At 31.2% G+C, this 10,906-nt stretch overlaps 1 protein-coding gene and 1 long non-coding RNA gene across 2 annotated transcripts in view; both read left to right on the top strand.

Annotated features, from left to right (window-relative positions):
- The window catches only part of LOC111698635 (uncharacterized), a 3,315-nt gene extending 2,784 nt beyond the window's left edge, over window positions 1-531 (top strand). The window contains exon 5 of the long non-coding RNA XR_002764575.1: window positions 421-531. This is a non-coding gene — a long non-coding RNA (uncharacterized LOC111698635). The remainder of the gene's footprint in view (window positions 1-420) is intronic.
- A 530-nt stretch (window positions 532-1,061) lies between these two features.
- LOC111698639 (arylsulfatase J) lies at window positions 1,062-5,976 on the top strand. The gene is made up of 7 exons (XM_023469017.1): window positions 1,062-1,115; window positions 1,724-1,827; window positions 3,138-3,270; window positions 3,799-3,890; window positions 4,982-5,026; window positions 5,319-5,374; window positions 5,867-5,976. The coding sequence occupies exons 1-7, from the start codon at window positions 1,089-1,091 to the stop codon at window positions 5,974-5,976; spliced, it is 567 nt and encodes a 188-aa protein (XP_023324785.1). The 5' UTR covers window positions 1,062-1,088.
- The last annotated feature ends 4,930 nt before the right edge of the window (window positions 5,977-10,906 follow it).

Raw genomic sequence — 10,906 nt, 5'->3', positions numbered from 1 at the left:
CTCCCCCCACCCTCCCTACTCACTTCGTAAAGATGACTTTGTATGATATGAACCCATAATTTAATTAATTCTAATTTCATAATCATAATTTTAAATTTATCAAATAAATTTTTCCTCCAAACTAAATATTAAAAACAATATTTATGAATCGTCCAGAAGAGGATTAAAGTGCATGAATGTACACTTAATTTCAAGCAACTTTCCATTTATAGTCAGGCGTGTCCAATTTACAATGATACTCTTTTAATGAGGAGAATATCATCGTTTTTTATCTTTAAACATGTTGAGTTTTGTCAATTTTACTTATTTTCTCTATAGTTTTGCAAGACTTGTCTCTCTATAAATGGTGGGTTACTATAAAATACCTCTTCATTTAATTTTCAATCTTTAAATGATTTTGTTGCACGGTTTTTTTATCAGAAGAGGATTCGATACGTTCTTCGGTATTTACCAGCAAGCAGTAAACTATAGAAACAGGTAGAATAATTTACCAGCAAGCAGTAAACTATAGAAACAGGTAGAATAATTTACCAGCTATAGTAGTAAACTATAGAAACAGATAGAATAATTTACCAGCTAGCAGTAAACTATAGAAACAGGTAGAATAATTTACCAGCTAGTAGTAAACTATAGAAACAGGTAGAATAATTTACCAGCTAGCAATAAACTATAGAAACAGGTAGAATAATTTACCAGCNATAATAATAATAATAATAATAATAATAATAATAATAATAATAATAATAATAATAATAATAATAATAATAATAATAATAATAATAATAATAATAATAATAATAATAATAATAATAATAATAATAATAATAATAATAATAATAATAATAATAATAATAATAATAATAATAATAATAATAATAATAATAATAATAATAATAATAATAATAATAATAATAATAATAATAATAATAATAATAATAATAATAATAATAATAATAATAATAATAATAATAATAATAATAATAATAATAATAATAATAATAATAATAATAATAATAATAATAATAATAATAATGATATAAATAATAATAATATTTAGAAATGAATCTGTAACTACAGACTACCGTAAGATGTATTCTACAGAAATGTATTCAACGGTAGTATTTGAAATTGAGCATGATATACAAGCTATTCAGAAATTGAGCGCTATGAAAAGTGATTTAAAAGATACTAGTAAAACTATTTTTTTGTAACAAAATTAATCATTACTTAATGTCGTCTTCCTAATCCATAGTGTTATGGTTCTCGCCGCACTATTTGTGCTTTTTTGTACAGGGTGTCCCACGAAACATAACAGTTGGTGAATAGTTTTGTACAGGGTGTCCCATGAAACATAACAGTTGGTGAATAGTTTTGAATGTCTTCTTCCATACGCTGTACTAGATACAAAAAACTTTTTGCAGTTTATTTCGTTTAAAAACTCTTTTAGTAGAATTAATTTTACTTTGAAATCAATTTTACTATAATAGGACAGCCATAAAAAGTTTTTTGTCATTCGCTGTGGTTTCAAACAACTAAACAAATTATGGAAGAAGACATTTAAACTATTCACCAACAGACATGTTTCGTGGGACACGCCGCTGAACCACCTACTGCCAGTTCAAATTTGAACCACCGATTCAAACTTAAAGATTAAAGAAGGATTTGAATTGGTTATTAAAATTTGAACCAGCGGTAGGCAGTTTAAATTGATTAGATTATTTAGGAGGCTCGAACTATTATACAGAAACATAATCCGAATACACCAATGTTCCTTTATGTTCCCTTCATGGCTCTTCATACACCTCATGTAGGCAGACCACCGAAGAAGTAGGTTTGATTAAAGGAATTGACCCGATTCACAAAGGGTACACTTTTTTAACTTTAATAATTTATTTTAATTAAATGATATCAGATGGAAACATTTTGAGACTTCTATATTTCTTGTTTTTCATTCTTTCTTCTTTTTCTTCCATTCCTTGTCCATCCTTCAATCATATTTTGGCTAATTTTGAAAATAAAAATAAATGAATTTTTTGGATGTTTTCTGCAGCTAGCCAAATTGCAGAGGCAGAACTATTTTTTGAAGCCCTATATCTATATTCCATATATTGAGAGTGGCAAGGTGACTCTCCCCCTTGTTTATATTTAAATTTTGCTTCAGTCATGATACTGTGTCCAGTCAGCTCCTGCATTCCTAGCTTTTATTGATGGAGGGGGAGAGGGGTGATGGGGACATTTTTCACATTTTCCAGTCTTTTATCTCGAGGAGGACATAGAGGGGGGGATGGGAGGTCTGCAATCCTGTGAACATAATTTCCTACGTCGTCTCTTCATCTTAATTTCTTCCATCATCTCTTCATCATAATTTCCTTCATCGTCTCTTAATCATAATTTTCAACATCGTCTCTTAATCATAATTTTCAACATCGTCTCTTCATAATAATTTCCTACGTCGTCTCTTAATCATCATTTAAAAACGAAACTATAATTTTTTTATAAAGTTCGTTGTTTAAAAATGTTCCTTTTTAAAACGATCTTTTTCATAAAACTCTCTTCATCAAAATTTCCTTCATCATCTCTTCATCATAATTTCCTTCATCATCTCTTTATCATAATTTCTTTCAATATCTCTTCATCATAATTTCCTACGTTGTCTCTTCAACAAAATTTTCTTTGTCGTCTCTTGATCATAATTTTGCAGGTATTTTTCCCAGAAAAAAACACAATTGAAAACCATAAATTTTCACCTAGAAAAATAAGTGTACTCATTCAACAATGATCAGCAAAGATATATAAAAAGTTCCACGGTGAATACGACTTGTCACTTGACATCGAAGACTAAGAGTCTCTTGAAATTACGACTGCAATCCCTGTACGAATAGTTAACAATTTATTGGTTACAAATCATGTCTACGTCATCACTCTAATCAGAAAATTAATGTAACTTTTCCTCTAAAAAATCCCATCTAAAATCTACAACATCGTTGATTAGGTTTATTTAATTTGTAAATATAACCATATTATTAAAGAGATTGTTCAAACTTATTTTCAGATATATATATATAATACCATGTTTTTTGACTCACACTCTCTTTTTACAAACCTTTAAGTTTTAACCAAGACTAAATATATTCAAGATTGCGAAGTTTACTTGGCCGACGAAAGAAGAAGAACAAAGATGACCTGGATTATTTTGATGCTGAGGGATTCGGCCACGAGGAGGAGATGAGAGATGCTGTTCTTGTAGCTGTAGATCAAGCAGTCCATGAGGTAGATATAATAATTGCTAGGGGTTCCCGCCCATCTTTTCTTCTACTTTTAATTGTTTCTCAATCTTCCATTATTTTCTTTTCGATTAAACAAAAATAACAAATTTTAAATAAAAGGACAGACAGACAGACAAGCAAGGTGTATATATATTATATAGAAGGTATCACTGCAAACAAGACAGAAGGAAAAGGTCAAATTTATGCCATATTATCGGAACAACGTTTTAACCTTTTAGCTCCTCTAGTTTTGATTTTAAGAAAAAGTTGTAAAATTTATCCGGTCGCATATTAGATATTCAATAACTCTCCTTTTATAAGAGAAATTATGATTGAAAACATGTAAAACCTTTCTTGCAATTTACTTTAGCTTAGGGTCATAGGAGCAACACAAGCTGTTAGAAGAGGTGGGGGGGAAATATATTTTTTGTATCTTTAAAAAAGTTACTTTTGATAACGTTCTTTATTTGCATTAAACGGTTGATTACAGGTTAAAAGTTAGTTGATCTTGAAAATATCGTTTTTTTATCAGATAATCAGTGAATTAAAAAGTTCTGGTCTTTATGAAAACTCAGTTATTCTGGTCACAACAGATAATGGAGGCGGACCTCCCAGAACAAATAGGTAGGTATAGATAGATACACTGATAACCAGAACACTCTGAAATAGGAAGACGACTTTTAAAATAAAGTTATAACTTTAAAAAGTCCAATGAGCATGAGACAGAACAATTGTTCATTAAAGCCGACCCATTCCACTGAATTAGCGACTTAATAAGTGTCTTCTAGTCAAACTATTTACTTTGGAACACCATCAAATACTTCTATAATGTCGTCTTACTTTTCCTTTGTTTTCTGGCTATCACTGTATTGAGTATGTAGATGGATACATAAATATTATACAATATACATTGATAGATACATACTTTTATTTATATAGAGAAAGATGCATAGATAACTAGAAAGATATAGATGCGGAGATAGATATAATATACTTTACAAAAATTGATTTGTAATAGTAACATGGCGTGAAGCGCCCTGAATAAATACAAATTTTGCGTACAGCGATAACCAGAAACCAGTGGAATTGGGGAATTCTTCTTTTCTTAATTAATAATAAAATGTCGCTAAGGGTTTTATTATTTGCTACTGAATTTTTTCTTTGTTTTTAAGAAATGTAACAGTTGTGAGAAATTACTAAAGATAGGTTTCACACTGTTCTGGTTCTCTCTTTAGAAAAAAAATTACGCATCAATTCTAATGACCGGGTCACGTATTTATTTTGTGGGAGTTGTGGTAATATGGTATTTGGTCTTTGGATAAAACTTGCAAACTCACTTGTCACTTTTTTGTATATTAGAGATTATAGACATTTTCCTTAAAAAACTACTTTAAAAACTGTTTTAAAGAATAATTGACAAATAATGATAGAGATTTTTGCTCGAGAGCGTTCACATTTTAGATCACCGTACGCACTCCTGTATGCCGGTCCATTAGCGCCTGCTCCAATCAGGGTTCAGTCATGTGTTTGATGTCTATTCTGAACCAATAGAAATTGCATGGCGGTAACATCTATCTTTCTATCTATCTCATTATCCAATCAGAGATATGAATCCTTCAACCGGTGCTATCAGTACATGAAAATATTTACTTCTACTGAAACTATGGTGTTCGGCGTACACTGCATGTTTTATAATACATTTATCTATATTTTAGTCCTTTGACGGGAGGAAAGGAATCCCTGTATGAAGGAGGAATAAGGTAAGAACAATTCTCAGAACATAATTCCGTATTTGATTCACAGATAACATAAATTCTTAACCAGAATATTGCGGACTAACGGTCGTCTTTGTTTTAGTAATCTCTAGTATAATAAAAGTTACCATTTATGTGACAAGATTTCTGAACATTAAATATTTAGATAATGACGTATATTTTATTTACAAAAATAAATAAAACTTAGTCTACGAAGTATATTTCTCCTCGCTAATACGATGTTAGTTCCAGGTATTTGTGTTTAAAATAAATATATAAGAAAATTTTTTTTTGAAAGAGGTGCCTCCTTCCTTTTGAGTCCTCTTCTAACTAATCCCGGCACAAAATATAAAGGTAAATATAGAGGATTGGGGGGCAAAGGTTTCCCTCCCTCGTAAAATCGGCGGTTTCATCATTTTATCAAATCATGTTTAAAGCTCATTTTAGATTTGAAATTTTGTATGTTTTCAATTACAACTTATTTTTCTTCAAGACGAACCAGAACAGCTTGCTATTTTGACTCCAGCGTGTAAAATTAAAACTTGGTTGCAAAGTCGTAACTGTACTGTGCTGTACTGTACTGTACTGTTCTATACTGTACTGTACTGTACTGTACTGTACTGTACTGTACTGTACTGTACTGTACTGTACTGTACTGTACTGTACTGTCATAAAAAAATGTTCATATTAAAATAACAATTTTCAGTAATTTCTTTTTCAAAACTTGGGATAAGAAATAGAAAAAGTCATTTAAAAATGTCACGTTCGACTTTATTGAATGTTGAGAACATGTTTTCAGAAGAATTTGTGTTGAGTTAAATTCTGTAACAACGTATTATCTTAAAGGTCTCAAGGGAATCCTGAGAACTCAACTTTTCAGTAGCTCACATTTTCTCATGTTCACTGTTAAGACAGCTGACAAGAACGTTCATTCAATAATATTTATATTTACATGAATTTGGCTTGTCTTGGTGTTAGTTCGTATGTATAAACATCAAAATGGCTGAATCAATCAATCAATCAAAAATAATTTTATTTTGACAAGAAAATTGTCGAATTTTACGATTTTTATAAAATCCCAAAATTTAAAACAGAAAAGTCGTGGAATTTTTTATTGAGTTATACGAGGAAACAATAACGACTTGAAAAACAACAACTAAATGATTGTTATTAGAGGTCAAAGTAAAAAAACAATTGGCATTTAAAAAATGTTAGAAATCCACCAAAAAATAGCAAAATTTACGTATTTATATATTCAAGCTAAATTTTACAGTCCAGAATTGTGCAAATAAAGCTAAAATTACATACGTGCAAACTATTGAGCTATAATTAAATCTTTCAGAATTATTACAAAACTTTCTAAACTATTGATAAACTGCCCATTTTGATAAAATTTATTGCAAACAAACGATGGAAATTATGGGTAAAACTTGTTTACAGAAAACAATAGACAGTTTATTAATGTCAGTTTTTGGTTCTATTAACACAGATTAATTTTAACAATAACGGATGACTGTTAAATAAACATTAAGCAGTGGCATATACAGTCATATGTCAAGCTTATCATTTAGCAACGACGGTGATGGAAGGGGAGGGAGAGGGGGGGGGGGTGGAATCGTTAAAAAATATGCATTCTCTTATTCTTCATTCCGTTGTATTTTTCCCTTTGTATAAATGATCTCAAAAATAACAATAACATTTTAAAAGGAACTCAAAACTAGCCTCAAATTCTAATTTTCTATCCCAATATTTCACAACTTTTGACCTATACAAAGTTTGAAATATCAAAGGTTTAAACCATCAGGTTGAAAATATGTTTGGATTAGTTTATCAGAGTTATTCTTTAGCTTGTACAGGGTTACCCCCAAAGGGTGAGACTACAAAGACGATTGAAAACTCTAAAATTTGACGATCCTAAGACGATCCTAAGGTTAAACCAAGTCGTCGGCCTTGAATATAGTCTATGAATGCTTAAAATATGATTTAGCAAAGGAAGAAACAAGTTTATACAGTTGCTGCCGGGAATCATGAATATAAAGAAGCAGACAGTAAACATTCTGACGTCTCATCCACTGTGGGTAACCCTAGGCTGAGATTTTAAAAGCTTAACCTCAAGTAAACCCCAGTCTTAGCGTCAATTTACGCCCAAGCAAAGCCCAAGACAAGACTCGAGTTTTGGATTTAGAAAAACCCAATTGACTCAAGTCTTCAAAGGTTAGAGCTCGTAAATTTCGTAAATTTTTGCATTTAAAATCTTGTGAGTTATCTGAAGTATTAAAAATGGTGATTTATAAGATTAACCCACGTATAAACATATATTAACATACATATAGTCAAGTTTGAGTTTTCGAAATTTAAATTGAGACAGCCAGTAATTTAAACTGATGAGACAAACTGGTCTTTGAGCTGATTTGCACATCATTCTCCAGACAAAGCTCACCACATTGGTCAAATCAGAACCAATTAGAATCATTGGGTCTAATTGTAGACCTAAGGTAAGACCTGGGCGTCAGGAAGGCTCAAGTCTAATAAAGACTGGGTTTTATTTTTTAAATTTCAGCCCTGTTTCATATATAGGCATGTATTCAAGAAGGAGACTACAAGATGATTTGGGGTCAGGACTATCTTCTTAAACAACATAAACCTCAAGAAAGGTATTCAAGAAAGAGACTGTCAGTGTAATTTATTGTTACCCTCCCTTAAAACCGATTCACCGCAATATCCTTAACGCGACTGTTAAAGGAATTTCAGGTAACCCTTTATTAAAAGAGTGACATGCCTAATTTACCATGTAGTACCTTCGAAACTTTCTCAGAGCTAAAATGATGGAGATATACTTGTTTTTATCTGAAAATGATGGAGATATCCTTGTTTTTTATCTTAAAATGGTGGAGATATCCTTGTTTTTTTTTCTTAAAATGGTGGAGATATCCTTGTTTTTTTATCTGAAAATGGTGGAGATATCCTTGTTTTTATCTGAAAATGAATAATTTTTAATTTTTGGTATAAGAAATTTGTGCTCCATAGATTTACGAGGATAATTGACAGGATCTATTTCTTTTTAAGATATTAAAGCGACGATATCTTCCTAAGTGCTACTCAGATAAAGAGACAAGGAAGAAAATGACCCAAATAATGTTTCTATTTTATGCTAGGAGAAGAGTAAGACTGTATAATACTATCTCAGATCCATCGGAAAATAACGATATTTCAGAGAAAAATCCTCAGGTGACCACATCTGCATTCATTCAAAATATTCATCTAAAAACTGGGTTTCAAAAGCTTGGGTTCGGTTACAGTTGCACCAATCAAACCTAAAGAAACTGGGTTTTTTGAACTAAAATCTAGTAGGTAGACAACAAATCTAACCTTTTAAATGTTCAAATTTGAGTTGTATCTGGCCCCGGCCTTTGCATGGTTGATTCTCAAATTAAAATGGACCCAAAAAAAGAAAGCTCATTTTTATTCTTTGACTGTTTGAGTATTGAGAGAGTAAATTATACAGTGATAACCAGAAAACAATGGAATAGGAAGAGGGCATTATAGCAATACTTATTAAATAAGTTATTAAGTTAAATGGCTTGTTAATACACTGCACAAGTGTTGAATCTTTTTAAAGTAAAACTTGATTCTAGAAGTCCTATTTCAGAGTTTTCAGGCTGTCCACTGTATCTAAATTAATTTTTGATCTGTTCCGCGGTCAAGTAGTTTATATCTCGGGTGCTGAAGAACTATAAAGTATAAAGATTTATGCCTCACTACAACTGTTTTCTATTCAGACTGTTAAAAGACTTCAAGAAATTATCTTGAAAGAAAAGAATTCTCCAGCTTACACTCAAGCAATCTACCCAAGTAAGTTAATGTTAAAGGCAGTGTAAACGTAATTGTAAGTGACCCTCCATGTAAAGATGGTAATGCCTGATTCACAACGGTACCCTTGAAACTTTTATCTGATCAAAAATTTGCCGTTTTTCCAGGTTTAAAAATATTAATTCTGATAATTTTCATATATTTTCCTACAGTAGAAATGCGCAAGTTAATTGTGTAGAGAAACCACAAAATTGAAAATAATCAGTTTTTAAAATTGTAAACGGCCTTGATACCTACTTCGTACTTGATCAGACAAAGCTTTAATGTTAAGGGTACCGTTGTGAATAGGGTATGGCCCTCTTCGCGTGAAGATGATCAGTTGAAACTACGCTTACATCTGGTTTATGTTGTCGAATGCTGTATCTAGTTTTCGTTGTATCATAAACAACTCAGACATGTAAAAATTCCATCAAACTAAGCGCTACTGCCACAGGGGGCGGAAACGTCATGGGGTTGTGTGTCTGTACCAAAAAAGTGTGTGTAAGGAATACCAAACTCGTCTGCAAAGCAGTGCGACTGGTTTTCTCATGCCAGACCAGCGCCATTTCCTTTCCCTTATTCCTATAATACCCTGTACTGACATCATACTTTATCAAATAAAACATGCTGCTGACCAAAATAAGATACAAGAAAGCCAATTTTAATAAGGTTTAACAAGGCTGAAAGTGAAGGCTATTTAACACCAGAAAGAAAGCATACATGCATGTTTTGTGGGGTATAGAATGAATGATTTTGTAAAATAATATGTCTAATAATAACTGTAATTTTCCGAGTGTTATTATAGAAAATAAAAACAATCCTGGCATAACTTTAAAATTCCTAAAAAGGCACGAATTTATTGCTTGGCAGAGACTTTAAAAGATTCATTACAAAATATACATATGCGGATCGAACCTTCCTAAAGAGTTCGGCCTGTATCCAGTCTCACAATTCAAAAACACTTTCTTTAATATTCTATTTGTATTTAGGTGGATCGAGATTAGGTCTACCTTCTAATTTTGATGGAGTTATCAGCAGTGGATGGTGTTAGTGCAATACATAATTTATTTTAAAAAGTGGTAGATAAATATTTGTTCATATCATTGTGGTCTGAAGGAAAGGAACTGAGTTTTTGCCACAAACTCATATTTTCTAATCCCTATGCAACTGCAACCGAACATTGTAAACCTTTGATATTTCAAACTTGGATTATTTTATTTAACATAATTCATAGTTTGAAATATCTAAGGTCTACGACATTGGGTTGAAAAGATATTGAGATTAGAAAATCAGAGTTTGTGGCAAAGACTCAATTTTTTTGCCACAAACTCTGATTTTCTTATCCCTATAGCTTTGCTAAAAAATATCGTAGACCTTAGATATGTTAAAGTAAGAGTTCTGTTCATTTAAGTTTGAAATATCTAAGGTATCGGTAATTAGGCTGCAAAGATATAAAGATTAAAGAATTTGATTTTGTGGCAAGGTTTCAATTCCTTTGAAAACGTATATTTTCTATAATACGCTTAAATTATATAATTTTTCATTACATAAAAATGTAACAGTTTGATATACCCCCTGACATGTGTATGTACGTTTTATGTACAATTATAGTAAATGTAAATAAAATGAATGAATGTACGATTATTTTAATAATTCAGCGAGTAAAGTATATTTACAGTTCTTTAAGCAATTCGTGTATTAGACTCGGATCTGATAAGTAACTTGTATTAGACTATGTTCTGATAAGTAACTTGTATCAGACTCGGATCTGATATGTAACTTGTATCAGACTCGGATCTGATAAGTAACTTGAATCAGACTCGGATCTGATAAGTAACTTGTATCAGACTCGGATCTGATAAGTAACTTGCATCAGACTCGGATCTGATTATAATTACTAACTTGTATTCAAACATGGGCTTTAACCAGCTTTAACCCTCCATTCATAGATTGGCACGTTTTAAGGAAAAGAACGAAGATATCTTTCTCATTGTTACTCAGATAGATGTTTAAAAGGGTACTGTTGTAAAGTTATCT

This window comes from Eurytemora carolleeae, unplaced genomic scaffold, assembly GCF_000591075.1.
Source record: "Eurytemora carolleeae unplaced genomic scaffold, Eaff_2.0 scaffold140, whole genome shotgun sequence".
Classification (NCBI taxonomy): Eukaryota; Metazoa; Arthropoda; class Copepoda; order Calanoida; family Temoridae; genus Eurytemora; species Eurytemora carolleeae.
The sequence above is the reverse complement of the archived record's forward strand: the minus strand, read 5'-3'. Positions and strand labels throughout refer to the sequence as shown.